The 21,287-nt window shown below is 41.9% G+C and overlaps 1 protein-coding gene and 1 long non-coding RNA gene across 2 annotated transcripts; both read right to left on the reverse strand.

Moving 5' to 3' along the window:
• Window positions 1-506: 506 nt before the first annotated feature.
• LOC139739406 (uncharacterized) lies at window positions 507-3,998 on the reverse strand. The gene is made up of 4 exons (XR_011711511.1): window positions 3,879-3,998; window positions 3,064-3,134; window positions 1,357-1,432; window positions 507-1,057 (listed from the first exon to the last, which is right to left on the reverse strand). It is a non-coding gene; the product is annotated as an uncharacterized lncRNA (long non-coding RNA).
• A 12,051-nt stretch (window positions 3,999-16,049) lies between these two features.
• Window positions 16,050-20,552, reverse strand: LOC139739367 (uncharacterized). Its single transcript, XM_071649987.1, has one exon. The coding sequence runs from the start codon at window positions 20,550-20,552 to the stop codon at window positions 16,050-16,052; it is 4,503 nt and encodes a 1,500-aa protein (XP_071506088.1).
• Window positions 20,553-21,287: the final 735 nt, after the last annotated feature.

Below are 21,287 nucleotides of genomic sequence, written 5' to 3' on the forward strand. Positions count from 1 at the left end.
GTAGACCAAGCGTTATGGGACCGGACGCGTACATGGAGTCACCTTGAAGAGCAAATCCAACGATTTAGCAGGTTAATTCTCATCCCGTTTTCAGAGTATGTTGTCTAGTAGGCCTATATGAGGAGTCTATATCAAGTCTTTAAGGTAAAGGGTGCATATTCTATGTAAAATAAGTAAGTTTTCATGCGGGAACTTAAGTGTCCGGAAACCCAACCCCCCATTATACTTATACTGTATGTGCGGGACTTCCGCGAGTGCGACGTGCGTAAATGTTAGGGACGAACATCTTCGGACGTCTTGACCCACAAAGGTACGTGAAAAACGCTGAAAAATGATGTTAGTTTTCGAATTTTCGACCCATTTTATAAAACAAATGATGCACAGGATTATTTCGTGGCGTTAGTGGAGGCGTAGCTCACTCTCGGGTATTTACAATGTAGTGCATGTTTCACAATTGTAAATACCCTCGAGTGCACCACGCCTACACTAACACACTCTATCCTGTGCATCATTTGTATACTATAACGGATAGGGCCTAGGCGCCTACAATTCATTGTATTTAGCATTTACCGTACTCTGCCTGCACAGGCCTACTAGTAGAAGGGCCTACTGCTGGTAGTGTTTCTGCCAACAATACTGCTGCTAACCCACTACGTTCCTAAGCTAAACGCCGACACCTAACATATTTTACGGAGTATTTAATGTGGAGCTCAAGCTATTGCTAGGGCTCCGAGTACTAGTGCATGTAGTAGTAGGGCCTGTTACTGTACTAGTAGTAGTACTAGTACTAGTAGTACCCGAAAGTTTCTAACGACAGCCAGCAACCGACAGTAATTTCTTTACCGGCGCTTTTCTCGTTCACCATACTTTAAGTAAAGGACTCAAACGGGATTTGTATTCCTAACGTAAAGGTGCCGTTCTAACGTTTAATAGTCCTCTTGCGATATTCCGATCGGATGACGTGGAAAACGAGGACGAAAATTTCCCCAATGGAGATGACTGACATGCCAACGTACAGACCCATCAAACCACCAATGTTGCCGAACAGACTTGCGACCTATAGAAACGGAAAAAAGAACAACAGTGAGAACGGAAAGAATAAACGGCAATAATGTCATTGTAGATGAAGGCAGCAGTTCAGCTCATGTGCCGTTGTGGTCGGTCATGAATACTCATCCTAGGGTAGCCATACCACTCCTTGTCACATTTCGTTATATGCATGAATGCAACAGACGAATGAATGTTATCAAGAGATAAAATGGAGTTGACTCTCTCGCTGGTTATCTGTTTATTCAAAGGTTTGAAAAGTATCATACGTGTGACGACAGCATATTATCAAAATGAATTGTAACATACCGTGTTTAACGGAGTCTCCACCACCCTCTCGAAGTTGAGTTCTTCATAGTATATCTTCACACGCACAAGGTTTTTGCTGATTTGCGATAAAGAGAACATGTGGATCATTCAATAGAGTAATCCTCTTGGCCAAATAAGAGTGTGAACTGTTTTTTTTTTTAGAATTATGAACATGATGAATGAATTTGTGTGTGTTTGTGTGTGTGTGTGTGTTTGTGTGTGTGCTATGCAATACTATGGTATTGGTGTTTGTTCAATCAAGGGTAGGTCTTCATTGAGTGACCGAGATTTGCTTACCAAATTAATTGGGATGCACCATGGCAGAGTTGCCATGCAATATCACCAATTTGGAAAATGTTTCATACTGTAAACCAATACAATTGATATAAACTGATCTGTCAAGAGAAATAACAACAAAGACACTCAATATGATACATGTATACATAATTCATCTTTATAATGTATGTGTCTCAAACATGGAAAATACTTGCATGCTGTAAAAAATCCGTAAAACCCAACCCAACCAAACCAAACCAAACCAAACCAAAAACTGAGTTTCAGTTCATTCATTTTCACATTAGATAACACATCAAGCAATGATTCTGTTTTTTTTTTTAATATTTAATGCTTATGTTATACACATACATTACCCGCAGTTTAGCTCTCCGGGTGTTAAAGAAATGCTAACCAATCATGAATGTATAAATGCAGATTTGATCCCGCAAAGTGATTGCTTAAGCCATGGCAAACTTAAGCTTTGAATATTGCTGTTGACTAGGAGAGCTTGCAAATTCGATATAGAATGTTTAACCTCAACGTTAACCCTAACCCAAACGAGCAATTTACAGATGTTTCTTGAAGTTTCAAAGTGGATCTTGTGTAGAATCCAGCTCATCCGCTTTGTACCGTGGACTACATACTATGAAATATAAATGTTCCACGACATTTGCTCCTGCGACAATTGCTCCCATGAAGTATCTGCACGCTAAGCCAGAAATAAATTCTACGCAAATGCTTAACCCTTTCCATAGTCCTAATCCTCACATATCAAATTAAGCCTTAAAGCCTATCACAACCCTAACATTAACTAAGTCTTTGGAGAAAAAGACAGGAGCAATTGTCGCAGGAGCAAATGTCGCGTCACCGAAATACATTGTATATAGGAACTAGTCGCTAAGTGTCATTACTTTATGCGATTTCTCATGACAAGCCATAGCAAAACACAGAAGTGAAATGAAGCGATGTGGAGATATTTCTGAAGCAATGATTAAATTTTTAAAGAATTAATTTCAGTAGAGTGCATTTTGGTTTCATCCTTTACAAGCAGGGACAAGGACGAAACCGAAATGCACTCTACTGAAATATTATTTTCTTAATCTTAATCATTACTTCAGAAATATCTCCACATCGCTTCATTTCAGTTTTGTGTTTTGCTGTGGCATGTCATGAGTAATCGCATAAAGTAATAACACTTAGCGACTATAGTCGCGAAACAAAGAAGTGAAATGAAGCGATGTGGAGATATTTCTGAAGTAATCAATTTCAGTAGAGTGCATTTCGGTTTCGTCCTTGTCCCTGCTTCTTAATTCTTTACAAATTTCTGAAGTAATGATTACAATTTTTAAAGAAATTAATATTTCAGTAGTGTACATTTCGGTTTCGTCTTGTCCCTGCTTGTAAAGCAGCACGCGTCCCTATGAATCTTACCTGGCCTGGTCCTTGAATGAACTAAATTTTCCTGGTCCGTTTTCAGCTTTGAGCCTCGTGTAAAGATGCTCCTAGAAAATAGATTTGAATTCGATTTATTACTGATTATCAGCAAAGTTCTAGGCGACGTTTTCTTTTCCGCAGCTATCTCAGAATCCCTGATAGAAGACAGACACTTAAAAACTTTAACTCACATTAAGCACCCAGAAAATACTTTATAGTCCCCGATATAAAGGTTAAGTCTAGTTTATGCGTTTCCGCTGTTTATTTTGATATCATCAAATACAATCTCTAGGTAGAAATGCCGTTGGCCGACACTTTATCAATGAATTAATGAACATCTGCTTTAATTTGAAGTGTAAAAATAATAAGTTAGGTACATAGTTAGATCAAAAGTTTATCAGAATTCTACCATTCTGACGTCATGACATCATATGATGTAAGCTAAATTATTCTTTCTTGACATGTGAAAAGATTAAATTCCATTTACATTAAACTTGCAGTATTCCGGTCTAAACTCTTTTTTCTTTTATCTAAACCAACCTTAAATCGTGTTTTGCGGGTCGTGACATCACCTCTTTAAAACTTTGGAAAGTGGTGGCGACTAAATCTCAATTTCGTGAATGTATGCGAAAACTTTATAATTCTTATCTTATGCTCATGTTTGGTAATCCCCTACCATTCTGACATCGTATTTCACTCTTAATTAATTCACCTGTCAGTGTTGCGTTACACTTTAACAGTTTGAAAACAATGTGTTTACTTCGTTTTGGTAATACGTTTTCATTGTATGTGCGAGAGAAAAAGTTACATACTTCGTATCTTTCACTGGGCCATCGAGCCGTTGAGATTCTCGCACTGTAGACGTTTTCACTTTGTGAGAGAAAAATGATAACACATAAAAACACTCAGAGATACACATCAACAGTAACGGTTACATACAGAGCCGTGCTTCATATCTTTCTCGCATCCTGGCTGTGTGTGCGCGCGTGCGTGTGTGTGTGTCTTTTGTCAGTTATGTTACGTTAGTAATTTGCGTGTACAGACTGTACATGTACTCCATAACTTCCAAATTTGCTTCATGTAAAGGTACTGACGAGCAAAGATCGCTCATGACCTATGTGATCGTGTGACTGTTTGTGTGCGTGCATGTGCTACGACTAACCTCCTGCTTGAACATGTTATTGATAGCAATGTGGATATCATGTTCCTTACGGAAACCTGGTTGCATATAGTGTTGATCCGGTTGTCATTGATGAGTGCACACCAGCGGGTTATACATTCTTAAATGTGGCCCGTGGTAGGAATGACCCTCATGGTGGGATAGCAGTCATCTACAAAACTGCATTGAACTTGTCCACTGCAAACATCAACATCCTGTCTTCCCACGACACCTTTGAACTAGCTGCTGTTACCAACCTCTCACGGTCAATATGTTATCTTGTCATCTACAGACCCCCACCTTCCATGAGGAATGGTTTTAAGACACAGGAGTTTCTTCAGGAGTTTGAGGAATTTGTTTGTGAGCTGACTACGTATTCCTGGAAGCTTCTTATCTTGGGTGACTTCAACATGCACGTAGATACCCCCGTAAGCCGGATGTAGCGTGTTTCTTGGAAATCATTGAGGAAGCAGGTCTGCAGCAGCATGTCACTACTGCAACACACAAATTAGGCCACACTCTTGATCTCGTAATCTCCAGGCTGGATGAGTCACCTGTGGTCGACTGTCGAGCTTGCGATAAACTGTACTCGGATCATTTCATCATTAGCTGTACTGTTGATGCAGCTAAACCTAAGCAACATGATGCAACATCGCATTGCAGAAACTTTCGAAACTTAGACAAGGGTTCCTTCATCACGGACATCAATGAAGCGTTTCATGACTTTCCTTTCGACGGTGATGTTGATGATCAGATTGCATTCTACCACAGTACCATTCTGGATGTGCTCAACAAACATTGTCCGTCCACCAAGCGTGTTCATCGTTTTTGCCGTCATCAACCTTGGTATACGAATGAAATTCACCAAGCGAGACGCTCACGGCGAAAACTCGAAAGGCGCTGGAGAAAGTTACAAACACCAGAGAGCCGCCATCAGTACCTAACTCAGATTCATGCCGTCTGTCGTCTCATTCACAAGGAGAAATCAAAGTATTACAGAGAAAAGTTGAAAAGTGCAGATGTGAAGAACGTGTTTCGTGTCCTGAACACACTCTTGAATAGGTCACCAGCAATCCTACCTGCAGATATGCCATCTACATGTCCATCATTGCCTGACAGATTTGCCACATTCTTTGTAAAGAAAGTGGAAACTATCAGAGAAAATCTCCAACTTAGGAACGAGGAATCGCATACTGACGTCTGTTCAAGTGGATCGATTGTGGATACATCTGGAGCCGAGCTGGCAGATTTTGATGCCATCACGGCCCAGGAGGTGTACAAATTAATTCACTCTGCGCCTAATAAGTCATGTTTGCTAGACCCACTGCCTACGTGGCTGCTGAAGGAGACCATCAACACTTTTCTCCCCTACATTGCGTCAATTGTTGCCACATCACTCAGCAGTGGTGTCTTCCCATCGTCGTTGAAGGAAGATGACTCCTCTGATCAAGAAACCAAACCTAAATCGTGATAACTTGAAAAACTACAGACCAGTCTCCAATCTCTCATTTCTTTCAAAGATAATTGAGAAAGCTGCTTTGTCTCAAGTCTCCAACTACCTGGATACGAATGATCTCTATGTTGAGAACCAGTCAGCTTACCGACGTTGGCATAGTACTGAGACTGCTCTCTTGAAGGTACAAGACGACATCCTCAGAGCACTGGACAACAAGCTCGTTACCTTCATCGTCTTCTTAGACCTGTCTGCCGCATTTGACTGTGTTGACCATGATATTGTGCTGGCTCGCTTAACGAGCAACTTTGGCATCTCCGGGAGTGTGAAAGCTTGGTTCACCTTTTACCTCTCCGACCGCAGCTTCAGGTTGAAGGTTACAGGTGAGTTTTCGGAACCAATGTCTCTTGCTTTCGGAGTTCCTCAAGGTTCCGTACTAGGCCCGCAACTTTTCAGTCTATATACTCAACCCATGGCTGACATCATCAATCACCATGAGGGCATACAGCATCATAGCTATGCTGACGACGTGCAATTCTACACGTCTGCAGACCCGAAGGACAGCCAGGCAATTGAATTTGCTCTCACCACATTATCTGCATGTGTCAGGGACCTACAGCTGTGGATGGAGGGTAATCTGTTGAAACTGAACTGTGACAAAACTGAATTCCTTGCTGTTGCTAATCCGCGGTTCCATCCCTTGATATCTGATGTCACCCTGACTGTTGGTAATGTCGTCATTCATCCATCAAGTTCAGTTAGAAGCCTTGGTGTCGAAATTGACTCCTCCATGAAGCTGAATCACCACGTTTCTTCTCTAAGCAGTTCGCTTCATTTTCATCTCTCAAATATTGCACGTATCAGGCCTTTCCTCGATCAGAAAGCTTGTGAGCATGCTGTGAGAGCTCTCGTTGCCTCAAGAATAGACTATGCAAACTCCATGCTGTCAGGTACTTCTTCAAGTAATGTCCAGCGCCTTCAACGTGCTCAAAGCCGTGCTGCAAAGCTGGTTTTTCTAGCCAAGAAGCGTGACCATGCCTCTCCTCTTCTTCAGCAATTACACTGGCTCCCTGTGCAAAAGCGAATCATCTACAAAATCCTGTCAATCACGTACAAATGCCTTCAGAATTGTGCTCCATCTTACCTCATGAGTCTACTTTCACGTCACCAATCTAAAAGACAAGGAATGCGGTCAGGTCAAGACCCAACCCGGCTGTCTGTTCCTAGGACTTTCACTCGGACAGGAGACAGAATCTTCTCGGTAGCTGCCCCATGCCTATGGAATCAGCTCCCTCAAAGTATCAGGGAATCACCATCTCTGTCAGTTTTCCAGAAGTCGTTGAAGACTTTCCTTTTCAATAACTGATTGATTCATTATGTACTTTTTTTCTTTCTCTCCTTGTTTGTTGTATTTTTTTCTATCGTTCTTTTCTCCTACCTCCCGAGTGAAAGATGGATTTGTGAAGCGCTGTGATACATATTTGTAAGAGCGCTATAGAAATACTAATATTGTATTGTATTGTATTGTATGTGCGTGTGCATGCGTGTGTGTGTGTGTGTGTGTGTGTTTGTATTAATTTGCATTGACAATGATTTTCTTTTATCTCGTTTAAGGCCGTGTCACACCGTTCCGGCCAAGCTACGCGGGCATGTGGCGAGGAGGTAGTTTCCAGCACGTAGAAGATTTTCAGAGGGCGAACAAGAATGTTTGCAATTTTCATTCATGCCTGTCATAGTACCGTATCTGGGGAAGTTTTGCGGCTTGACTTGCGGGGAAACAAATTTACTCTCCGGAGCTCACCGCAGTTGGTCCGCACCTAACAGTCTAGCGCGTATCTCGCCTGTAGTTGCCCGGAGGTGCTCACGCAAGTCCGATTTAACCGCAGCCAAGTTTTGAGCATGACCAAAACTTTTTCCTGGTGAGTCGCGGGAATGCCCAGAGAGGTCCACGCAGAACGCTGGTAGGAGGCCCTTAGCGGCAGCACTTCCCAAGCAACTCCCACGCAGGTACTTCGCAGTCCCGTATGCAGCCAAGATAATGAAATTCGGTGGGATTTCAGTCATTCCATCAGAGGAATTCCTTCACTGAGTTGTCAGCCCCCACGCGACTGGTACAAAGGTCACACAGTATACTCGCAAGTATAATTTACGTAGAACGCGTCCAGCAAGTAAGACACATGCGCTGGCTCGTTCAAATCCTTTTCCGCCCTCAGGAATGTCCGGTATGCTAGAAAACCCCTACACGTAACAAGCCCGAGTAGCTAGCCCGGAAAGGTGTGACAGGGCCTAAACACGGTTGCGGGTAAAAAAAATATATATATATATATGCGTGCGCACCTCCGGGCGACTACAGTTGAGATACGTGCTAGGTACTGTCATGTGCGGATCATCTACGGGGACCTCCGGGTAGTCAAAATTGTTCTTTGCAAGTCGCACGCAAGGCTTGCCCGGAAAGGTGTGACACGGCCTTAACGAGCTAAATCGAACGCAATAGAATATTTTGTTTCTGGAAATATTGAAGATATAGACATTCCCTTCAATATTAACTTCTTCGCCAGAGTAGCCCTATTCCGAAGAAAGTTGATTTGGCGATTTAACATTCCTGGGAAGTGTTTCATCAATTTAGTCAGCGCTGACAAGTTGTCAGTCTCTGACAATCACCATGGTAACAGTCAGTGACCAGAGCATCTCAGTCAATCAAAACCAAGGATTTTGCTGAAATTGTCAGAGACTGACAACTTGTCAGCGCTGACTAAATTGATGAAATACCCCCAGAAGATCCGAATTGTATCATGATTACATGTGTGTGTGTGTGTGTGTGTGTGTTTGTGTGTGTCTGTGTGATTTACGAGGCCGCCAAGTATTACAAGCAATGAATGCTTGTGAACAAGCGACCATAGAGCCGACGTCTTTTATATGGATTGTCCGGTTTTTATCCAACTGCACTGATATCTTCTCCTTTATGTAGACTCTATTGTTGCATTCGTTCAATCCACGTACAGTATAATAATACATGTATCATTTTGAGTGAATTCCCCTCTGATTCCTTTCCAAAGGACTAAGCAACGAGGCTAAATGTGCTTTGCTTTATCGTAAGGGTGCAACTACCACAGCTCATGGACTCGAGCCACCGATATCAAATGGGCAGTCCAGTGTCTTTGCCATCAACTGAGCCACAACAGTTCATCAATGAAGACAATGGGCCGAATGCATAAAACAAGCAGTTGCTTAAGCAATTGCTTCAAGCAAAAGCGGAAGCTCATCTAGCAAAAGGTCTAGCTCAAGCAATTGCTTAAATCCATATGCATAACCTTTTGCTTATGCTAATACCTTTCGCTTGTCCCGCACAAGAAATTGCTTGCGTTTTCAACAAAAGGGACGTCGCGCCTGTGCGAACACATGAACAAAGGCGAGTATGGCAGCATGTATTTGAAAGGGCATGTGTGTGTGGAAACATTTCCTGACATAGCAGAAGAGCTATGAAATGCACACACAGACACATACACACACATCTATACACACACACACATCTATACACACACACGTATCACTGGCTGATTCCCATCACTGCAGCTTACAGTAGCCCGGATCTGCCAGATCGCACGCGGAGAGAGGTCTCCTTGCTCTCCACCGAAGTTAGACATCCTACCTGTTTTTCATCTAATTTTGCGTGCTAACCACTGGACATTCCCGTTGTTGAAATGAAAAAGTTTCTTACACTACTTACGAGTAATTTCTTGTAGATTTATACCACTCCTTCACAAGTGTGATCTTTCTTTCATAAACATAAAAATGATACTTAAAGGGAACTTTCCGGTTAAGCAAAAGCTCAGGCTCATTTTACAGAACTTGGAAAATCGTGAGCAATTGCTAGCAAGAACTAGCAAAAGGTATATGTTTTATGCATACACTGCAAAAAATGCGGTGTTAAAAGTGTAACACCAACCGGGTGTCAAACTGTGGGTGTTAAATTTGGTGTTAAATTGACACAATTTGACACCCTTCGGTGTTAATTTAACACCAACATTCTCTCATTCATTGGGTGTTAGATTCTCGGTGTTAAAATGACACCCAAGTGGTGTTATAGTTTTGTCATGAAAAGGGGGTTTTCACTAATAACACCGTATCGGTGTTAGTTGTCCACCAGAGAAAGTCACGTGTTCGCAGTCCGATGATCTCATTGGTTACACATGCCAATGCCTGAAATTTGTTGCTGTGGCGCGGAGTCGTCAACGTCTGTTATCGCGATAGTCAGGTTTTCGATGTCGTCTGGGGCTAAAAATGACATTGAATCTATGATGGTGACTTTGCTAAGTCTGTCAGCGGGGATAAGTATCTTTTAAGGTAATTATTTCCTGTACCAGTTATTTTCTATCATAAACGATGTGCATGATTTTCACGGATTTCATCGCATGTATTATAGACAACTTTGTCTTTGCACGCACATAATACTATAGTATACTATGTAGCGCAGCATACTAGTACATGTAGCCTATAGTGTTTGCCATACATAATGGTGCATTGAGTCCGAATTTCGCTGAGGGTTCCTTTGTCCAATAATTGCATTTTAAAAATATCATCAAATTTTAAATATAAAAGGTTCCGTGGCATTTTGTATTCAATTGTTATTGATGTAGTTTTCTTACCTCTGAGGCTCTGGTGCGGATCTTTGTTAGCGCGCAAATCATTACCCGCTACTGACGTGCACGAAGACGAAGTTCGAACAATGTTTGTGTGTACATGTTCGTAGGTTTGTACATGTTCGTAGGTATACTGTTAGGCCCCTAGGCCTACTATATTTTTTGTAGGGCCTACTGTAACTGTTCTAGGTCCAAACTGTTAGGTTTAAATTAGTACTAGGTACTATAGTAGCAAATATCGCTCTAAAAAGAGCGTAAATACCCGATTAAAGGGGCTGGGTGGGGGGTTCTCCCGACCCGATTTTTGTTTATCACAACAGGTTACGTGATGTTTTCAGTAGCTACACGTAGGAACGTAGGGGCCTATATAGGACGCTGGTGTTTGCGCGTGGATCTTACGTTAGAATCTACTAACTAGTTTCTAATATGAGTACTACTATTTATGAGTTTGCTAACCGCTTACAAATTTACATATAAGAATATGCTCTTATAAAGTTGATGACGTCACATGCATGTAAAACCGGTATTTCCACCGAGTCCATGTTAAGACTCTAGACTCTAGATCTAATTGTAAGGTGCGAGTTCAAGGGTAGCGAGAAACAGAATCACAGCCCATATTAATAACTGGCAGTTGTTCTCTGTCTGAGAACTGATCCTAAATTTCACAAATGAGTCAAAATGGAATACATGTATCATCGCTTTTTTCATGATTCAGGTGAGGGAATATACGTCTACTTTGATGGTAGTATTTGTTGAAATAATCTCTTGAAAAAAAAATCCCGTCTGGAATATGCCTCTTCCCCATACTTATGTTATTGCCACACTTAATGATATTGGCAATAGTGCACTTGAGAATCTTGAAAATGACAGAATTGCAAAAAGACCTTTTATTATCTATCTAAAAAACCTTGAAAATGAGAGTAGATCAATTGCAAAATGGCATTTGATTTTTCCATTTCTCCTCAAATAATATTTGCATAAATGTACACTGCATAAAGATGATGAATACCTGGAAGCAGGATATTATTGCCCCCCCCCCCCCCCCCGTTGGCTAATTAAAACGAACTTGAAATTATGAGCAAGTCTCAAGTAGGTATATATAATATAGAATCACCGACTGAATTAATCTGAAGCCACTTGAATGAAACCCTTTGTTTTCTGCAGTTCTGATCAAATCTTTCATGCACACAAGATAAATCTGTTTCATGCACTTGTATACTGTAAATACACTAGTGCAGTTATGTGGATGTTCAGTACTTTGAATCCTAAGCCAGTGCATCACACCTTGCGCACCAGTTTGACAGTTTGCGGACTTTTAGCCACTTGATAATTATGTATGTTCATGGTCCTTACACTTGCAGGTTGAACAGTACTTCTCACTCCTTCTCCCAGGCAACGATGCCAAGCTTTTTTGAGCAGTGGCCAGTTTTTGGTGGAAGGTCTTGTCAAGCTAGCAAGAGGAAAGCCTTCAGAAACCACAGTCAAGCTGTTGAGTTTGCTGGGAGAACACATGCGGAAAACTGATGTGGATTCATGAGACTTGGAGCAATCATCAAATAGTGTACCACCAGACCTGGTAGCAGTCAGGGTATGCACAATACTATAGGTTTTGAAAGCCCCTTTTTTATGTTCTAGATGTCTATCCATCCAATATCGTTTCTTGTGTATCATGCCGCAAGTTGAAAACAATCATCTGTGAATGAAACTTGGTAAGGCTATGTAAATCCAGGGGGCGTTCCACAAAACTTGTCATTGGTGACAACTGTTATAAGTAGCTGAAATCTTTGCATCTGACAATACATTTTATCAAACGTTTCCCTGGAGTCGATGAGGGTCATGAGGTCAATAATCAAGGGTCAGGAGCCCTTCATTATGAAAAAAAAATGCAGGAAATATCTTGTGACTTTGATTTTTCAAAGGCAGATGAATGGATTTCACCAAACTCAATTGTAATATAAAAGTTCACAGTCACAAATCAATATGTAATGTAATTTTGTTATTTTGGAGATGCTGATGAAATAAAGAAGAGTTTTTCTTGTTTTTCTTGTTTTTTTTTTAAAGAAGTCACACAACAACCCATGGGTTCATACTACATGAAGGATCATATGTTTTACTTAATGCTCCCTGATTATGCAGTGCAATTCACTGATAATTTCTGTTGATACGTGCATACTTTGTTAATGAGTCGTAGAATATATTGTATATAACATGCATTTCTTACAACACAGCATAGAATGTAAGTAACCTGCAAATCCTTCTTGTACTCTATCTGCTTCCACCTGTGAACCAGGGCGCAAGGATTGTGCAAGATTGCTGTGGCTTTGGCTATAGACTACCTTATCCGATTTCAAAAGGTAAGTCTACATGACTACATGTATAAGGTTTGTTCAAATATGATGCGACAAACCCTCTGACGTTTTTAGTGTTCAGATATGGTGCGCCGAACCACGCCACTTTCATTATGTTAATGAATGCACATGACTAAAAAAAAAAAATAAGATAAAGATAAACTCATGACATTGTATCTTCACTTACTTTTGAGCTTGATTGCACCATAACTTCTTGCCACTGTGTGGCAAAATATATTCCTCTTGCGTCAGTGTTTTTGTTTTGTTTTGTTGCATTTTGATCTGTTTATTTGTTTGTTTTTTACCATCTCATATCGCATTGATTTGTGCACTAAAATGTTGCCGGAGTTTGACTCATCATATCTGAACAAGCCTTTATGAGTCATTTTGGACAGGCAATTAGAACTCACAGTACTTTGGTATTCTGAAAATGAAATTGATTTTTACGAGTTTAATTGATTTTGCATTTTCTACTTTCTATGATCTGTTTTTGTATAAGAAAAGAAATTAGAGGTCAAGGGAAATTTTCTGGGTTTTTTGTGTTGTTGGACTATGTAATTTATTAAGATCACTTGCTTTTCAATGTTTCACAGGTTAACTTTTTTTTTTGGATGTTGTGAATATTTTTGCGCACTTGCCTTTGTCAGGGTTATGTCCTGATGTCGACGAGAACTTTACTCGTGAATGCTTCAAAGTCGATCCTTGAACTTTAAAGATTGTCTTCCCCATATGTAGGCTAAAATTTTGAAGTTGCTTTTTGATCAGTCACGAATAAGAGAAAAGTGATAAATTTCAAAGCTTCTTTAAGAAAAAATAGGTATAAATGAGTTTTAATTGTGAAATTATAGTGATCTTTAAGTAAAATGGAATAAGATCCATTTATTATCCTCTGCTAAGAAGTGGTTGCTGAATTGTTATGGTTTTGAGTAGTCCATCCCTCCGTGTGTGTGATAGCTTGAAATCTGTTAAAATAATCATAAATGTGAATAAAATGTGTTAAGCCTATGTATGACTGAGTCTATCAAATTGCATTATGGAATCGAAATAAAGGTCACAGTCAAATTTGTCTAGTTTTTATTTATAATAGATTCATACAATGTCTGTTTGTTTTTCATTGTTTCCTTACATTTTCAGCCTGATGCTAGTTTTGATCACCACTTGAAGAGGGAAAGCAGAAGAAGATGCAGCTCTTGATGCAGCTTGCTTGCTTGAAGGTCAGAAGATGCAGCTTGCTTGACAGAGGACGTCAGAAGGATAACATACATGTGTACCAATATTACTTCATTGTTGACCACTTGGTACTACCCTGCCCTGGTGATATCATTCACAGTGCCTTCGACACATTGTTCAAAGCACATTAAATATGTGTTTTGTCTACGGTATGCAAAACCTCTCATCAACCTTTGGACATTTGGAATTACCCCGAGTTCGTGAACCGAGATCTAAACTTTCAAATAGATAATGAAGTGATGCATTCTTTAGGAGTTCCCACTGAAACTGCTTTTTTTTCACTGTTTGCCATACGAACATGGACTGAGTGATGGACAAACAATAAATTGCGCCCAGGGGGCCTGTGTACGGACATAATTTGATTCGTTCAATGGTTTTAGAAGACACTTGAAGAATCATCATTGTGACAATGAAACTGTGAAGATACTCCAAGTCCAGTTCTATGGAGGAACCGAGATAGAGACTGATGATATACAGCTGATGAAGCAGTGCTCTCCATTAGTCGATGACAGTTTTTGATGAGGAGGTGATTACCTTTAGTCCAGGGGACATTGAACAACGACCTTGTAATTTTTACATGTCTTAGTTTACATGTGTCAGTATGGAGTAATTGTCACGTGAGTGACTTTTTTTTTTTTTCTCTGCTACTCTGACATCGAAATAATGGAAATTCAAACTGTTCGTATACAGTTATGTTCGAGTTTAATCTTTCAAATCTTTGCAGCTTTCTCGTTCATAACAATACATTGAGCATAAAACATAATAATCGGAAACAAATCACAAGTACATAACTTAGGTTATCTTGGATGACCTGAATTGGTGATCCCCTCAGCTTGGCTCAGTCGCCATCAATGCCGGATACACTCGTCGTCGACCTCGGCACAGTCGCTTGGCTTGTCTCTCGGAAGCACCCCTTGACTTGGCCACTCAGCTAGACGCTACCCTATCGGCGGTCCTCTCAGCTCCTCGGCCTTCACTAGTCCCTGCTACCACGCAGACTCATGCCTTGACCTGCGATGCCCGAGCTCAAACGACGGCGAGCAGGCAAATGGAGATTGAGCTCCGTTCCAAAGTTCGGATCATAACTGTCCGAGTTCAGTTTTATCGGCAGCTGGAGCTCGCATCTCACCGACGTAGAAAACCCCCAGAAGAACGACTGCTGCCTAAGCGGAGATCTATGCTGGATGTCTGATCAAAGTATTTCTCTCCTGACAATATCCCCCACCTTAAGATATAATTGGGATATCAAAATTATATCCTACAAGAAATTTATGCAACATACTACTAGTATTCAATCAACCAACATACTATTCACAATGCATGCCAATATGCATTGATGTTCAAAAGAGAGACTGATAGACCTCAATATTACCAGCATATATACATCATGCATTACACTATCCTTTTCCTTCTTCTGTCATCCTTGTTCTGAAAAGAAACAAATTCATAATCATCTCCCAAGCCTTTTAACAACCAACTTTTGCTTTGTTGGTACTCCTAATAAAGGCCTTATACATGTAGCTTACTTAATACATCATCTTCAAATGCTGCTCGAGTATAAGCTTTAAGTCTTCTATAACTAAAGCAGAACCATCGAACATGTATACATAAAATCTTCATTGCCTATAATGATACCTTTTAGCAATAATATCTCTACTATCACACATTCTTGCTCAGATATCCTAATATGTTTGTGCGTACTTTGGCTTTCATTTCCCTATACTTCCATGTTGCACAAACCTTACAACAAAATAATATTGTTGCTATTTACATGTTTATCTGGATGAAAATCTACTGAAATGTAATCCTGCTACCTGGTTAACACCTGCTACCTCTTAGTACGCCTAGTGTTCTAATACCTCATATATACTTAAATACGTACACTGTAAGATTTAACCAAGCCTTAAGCATTACTCCCTACTCTTAATCCCTTTACATCTATATTGTAATCGCGATTCGCTGATCCTGTAAGAGAAATAAGAGAGAGAGAGAAAGGCTTTTGTAGCATTTGCACTTACATGAGCATTATTTTGTTCATGACAATTCAACAAAATTAATGTGTTTCATCATTTATGTTCCTCTCTTTCTTTGAGCTTTACCTCGTCAACATGTAATGGAAAAGCAAGGACCATTACCAATAACAATATAAACAGTTATAGTAGTCTACTCATGAGGTCAGCAGCCCTATTTTCAGACCCCTTTATAGACACCAGGCGAAACCTATACTCCTGTAGGCACATACTCCACCTCATGATTCGCTTGTTTGTCGACTTCTTTGTTTGGAGGTACGTGAGGGGTTTGTGGTCAGTGTGGATCTCAAACACTCTCCCAAACAGATAGTAATCAAACTTTCTGACCGCCCAGACCATAGCAAGACATTCTTTTTCTACCGTGGAGTATCTCTGCTCCCTAGGAAGGAGTTTCTTGCTAGCATAGGCCAACGGGAATTCATCCCCATCATGCTCCTGCATGAGTACCGCCCCCAGACCACTGTCAGAAGCATCAACCTTTAACATAAAGGTTTTCTCGAAATCGGGCAACCGCAACACTGGAGGATTTGCAAGACACTCTTTCAGCTTGACAAATGCACTTTCCTCCTCAGGCCCCCACACAACATCTCCAGGCCTACCTTTGCGAGTCAGGTTAGTAAGGGGTAGGGCTATGTCTGCATAATTGGGTTTGTAGTCTCTGTAGTAGCCACAGAGTCCTAGGAAAGACCTAACCTGCCTCTTCGTCTTGGGCCTTGGAGCTTTGCGCACTTTGTCTGTGAGCCTATCGCTAGTGTGAATCACGCCTTCTCCTAATGTGTGTCCTAGGAATTCTATGGTACTCGAACCTACGGTGCATTTGGATGGCCTAGCTGCCAGATTGGCATCGCGCAGTCTATGCAAGACTTCATCTAGAACCTCCACATGCTCTTGCCAAGTGTCCGTGTGAATCAGAATATCATCGATGTAATTCACAACATTCGACATTCCATCTAGTACCTTCCTCATCATTCTAGTGAATTGAGCACTGGCTGTCACAAGCCCAAACGGCATGTACTTGAATTGGTATTGTCCCTTAGGCGTTATGAAAGCTGTCTTTGCTTTATCTTCATTCCTCATTGGGATCTGCCAATACCCTTTTGTCAAGTCTAGTTTTGTGAAGTACCTACTGTCGGCTAACGACGCAAAGAGCTCCTGAGGATTGGGCATGGGCTCTGGATCAAAGACTGTGACCTTATTCAATCGCCTGAAATCTACACAAAACCGATTAGAGCCGTCCGGCTTCTTGACTATCACAATGGGATGACCGTATGGAGAGTTAGAAGGCTCGATTACTCCTAACTTCAACATGGAATCAACTTCCTTGCTAATCTCCTCTTCCATAGCCTGAGGTACCCTATGAGGCGGAGATCGCACTGGTTGATCAGTCGTCAACGAGATTTCACATTCAGATATGGTTGTCTTCTTCGGGATATCGGTGAATACATCCTGATATTCACAGAGGATCTTTTGCACCTGAGTCCTCTCACTATCCTTTAAGACTGGATCTACTGTTACCATGTCAACGAACTCCATCTGTACTACGCTAGGCATACTGGGCATCTCCCTATTCCAATCAGGGCTAGCCTCTGCCACATCTTCCTCGTCAGCCATGACCTCAACAACTTCCTCATTGCCTTCGACTCTCTCAACCTCAAAGCAACTGGCCACTGGTACCTCTTCACGTCGACTATAGTACCTCTTCAACAAATTGATGTGATATGTTTTGGCAACACCATCAACATCGACCACATAGTCATAGTCAAACTTGACCCCTGCTACCTTGTAAGGACCTCGCCACTTTACCAGCAGCTTGTTGTGCTCGGTTGGCAACAGAATGAGCACGTCATCCCCTACATTCAGCTTCCTAGGCCTAGCCTTTCTGTCATAATACCCTTTGTACCTTTTTGCAGAGTACTTCAGTGTATCTTGTGCAAGTTGCCATGACTTGACCAGCCGGTCTCTCAACTCTATCACATACTCGTACTCGCTCTTGAGCTCTGGATCTAGTTTCTCCGCTGTCCACAGTTCTCTTAGCACATCCAAAGGCCCCCGAACATGTCTCCCATACAACAACTCGAACGGAGAAAACCCCAGGCTCGAACTCGGTGCTTCTCGCAAAGCAAACAACAACGCCGGAAGATACCTATCCCACTGACGTGGCTCCTCGGAACACAACCGCTTCAGAGCTGATTTCACCACAGCGTTGTATCGTTCTACGAGGCCGTTGCACATAGGATGGTAGCGAGAACTTGTTAACTGTCCTATTGACAGCAACCTACACACCTCACGCATCAAATCAGACACAAACTGTGTCCCTAGATCCGACATCACTTCAGTCGGAATCCCAACCCGGCTGTATACCGAAACTAACGCCTCAGCTACGTCAACAGTTGATATCGATTTCAACGGTATCGCCTCCACATACCTAGTCGCATAATCTACAATGGTCAGGATATGAGTGTGTTTGCGAGCAGACGGCATGAATGGACCAAGAAGATCTATTGCAATGCGTTGAAACGGGACACCAATGAGGGGGACCCTACCAAGGGTAGTCTTGGGCACCCTACCTTTGTCAATAGTCCTTTGGCATACGTCACATGACCTACAGAAATTAGCCACGTCTTCCGACATCCCAGGCCAACAGAACTGAGTCTGAATCTTAGACAAAGTATTGTTGATACCCAAGTGTCCACCTAAGAGTGAGTCATGTGCGACTCGCATTATCTCGTTCCTACGAGGCTTAGGCACTACGAGCAATTTAGGACCTATGCCCTGATTACTTTCATCCTTTTTCTGCCTAAGTAGAAACCCCTGTTCACACACAAACTTGTACTTGGAATTATCAACCTGTCCTATTTTCTGCCATAGAGGGCGCAATGACTCATCATCTTTCTGTTCCCTTAGAAATTCACTCGACCGCACATTATCAACAGGATCTGCAACAGTCAAACCTTTACTAGGCCTCGAATCCTTCACCTTTTGTGCACGAGTTTGAACAGCCATCCCAGTATCATCCAGTTCACCCGGGAATGCGACCTCCACGTCCTGTTCTACACCATCATTTGAACTTTCTAGACCCACATCCGGGGTTATGACCTCTACATCCGGGTCAGACACAACACTCTTTGGGACCCAATGTAGATTGGGGTCACTCGGTTCACGAGCCCCTTCTACATTCCCGATAACTACCTCACTCAAACAATCAGGCATGCACACGGCTTCAACTTCCCCTTCAAAATATGGCGAGTCAACAGCTACCTTAGCCACGGGAAAACGCCTAACCGTACCGTCAATTAACCTCACTGCCTGATGTTGACCTGTTAATTGGTCATTTCTAACCAATTTCTCTTTCACCACGCACGTACTACAACCTGTATCACGCAAAACAGACACGGGCGTATTATCTGGCATCAGTCTTCCAGACACAACCGGCATACGATTCACCATCGCGGCGACATCATTGTATGCCATTCCAACTCTGTCAACCACTTTCATTTTCACATCCTCAAAGTCATCGACCACTCTCTCAATGGGGAAACAACCTGCCGTCGAACCAACAACTCCCGGCTTAGAATCACCCCGAGACACCTCATTCGCCACATTCATGTCTACTTTTGGGGCCGTACCTTCCCCAGCACCCATCAAACCTTGAGCTGATGCAGGCCTAGACAACATGGGACAATCTCTTCTCATGTGATTTGGGTTTCCACACATATAACAACCTCTGCCCTGAAAAGTCCTATTTCCCATAGTCTTTCCCGCCTTTGACTGAGCATCAGCCGGTTTCTGATACGTACTAGTCCTTTTGACCTGATTTTGTTGGGGCGGTTTGCTTTCCGGCTTTGAATCTGATCGGTTTCTTTCCGATTTCTGTACACCCGAAAATGCATGAGAACCGTGAGCTTCTACATAGATTTCTGCACAATCAACTACCTCGTTGAAATCTTTACATTTTCGTTCCTTGACAAACCTAACTACTTCTCTGGGACAATCTATCAGAAATTGCTCTTGTAAAATCAAATCTTCTAGATCCTTCCTAGTACCCCCAATCTCAGCCTCTTCCACCCAATGATCAAAATACCCCTTCATTCGAGTAGCAAACTGTTTAGGGCGCTCAAACTTCATTGGCTTTGCTGATCTAAAACTCCGCCTATACCCCTCTTCAGTGAGATGATAATATGACATCAACTCATGCTTCACTGTAGCATAACTCTGGCGATCATCAGCACTCATCCGATTCACAACATCTAACGCTTTGCCTGTTAGATTGGAAATCAAATACAACACCCACATGTCTACCGGGATATTCTGACTTTTCATCAACATTTCGAACTTTGTGACATAAGCATCAAACTTATCATGTGCGTCATCAAATCGACCTACTTTCAGCTTTAAGCCAGCTAACTGGGGCCTACCAACATTCGCTGTTCCTTCCTCTATGCGCAACTGTGCTAATCTTATTTCATGTTCGCGCGCCTTTTCTAGAGCTTCGCGTTCATGATCAGCTTTAAGCTCTGCTTCAATTGCCTGGCATCGTTCTGAAACAAAGCTACTCAATTCACCACCACTAAGGCCCATTTCTCTGCCTAATGAAGAGAACTCTCTGATTTGCCCAACACTAGCCATACTGACTATGTAACTTCCAGACTAAGCAAACGTGTAGTCGTACAAAACAACAGCTGACTAGCACCTAGCTATCAAAGTCCGACAAAAGTACTACCTTGCAGCCAGCGTACTTAACAACAACTTGTATCTCCGAACGAGCATACAATTGCAAATGACAAACAGCTGAAATTCACTCAACAAGTATTCCACATATCAAACCGCTAGTACCTTGTCAAAAGCGTACTGGAATGCAGGCAATGTGAAATGACATGAGTTCACTTAACAAACATTCCACATACCAAGCATGCCTTGTCAATAAGCATACTAGAGCTGTATCTCCCAATGAGCATACAATTGATTTGGGACTGTACAAACCCCACACTACAATCCACCCAACATGCCTATACCAGGCAACACCAAGGGCGTAACCTTGTATAAAATAACTCTCCGCACAGATTCATTCATGCATGCAAACCCCGAATCTATCACACTGCCTCTAACCGGCAATACCAAGGGCGTAACCTTGAAAAAGGAGTAACACTCCACATAGACTCATGCACACAAACCCGAATCAATCAAACATGCATATAACATGCAACACCAAGGGCGTAACCTTGAAAACGGAGCAACACTCCACACAGATTCAATACGCGAATCCACATCACACATGTGCCTCTAGTAGGCAACACCAAGGGCATAACCTTGGGGAGAAAAACTTCAATCAAACTGTCACGTAAGGCGACATACTCGCACAAT

This window comes from Diadema antillarum, unplaced genomic scaffold (assembly GCF_040938485.1).
Source record: "Diadema antillarum isolate AM-2024a unplaced genomic scaffold, OU_Dant_1.0 seq00000798_RagTag, whole genome shotgun sequence".
In the NCBI taxonomy this organism is placed as follows: Eukaryota; Metazoa; Echinodermata; class Echinoidea; order Diadematoida; family Diadematidae; genus Diadema; species Diadema antillarum.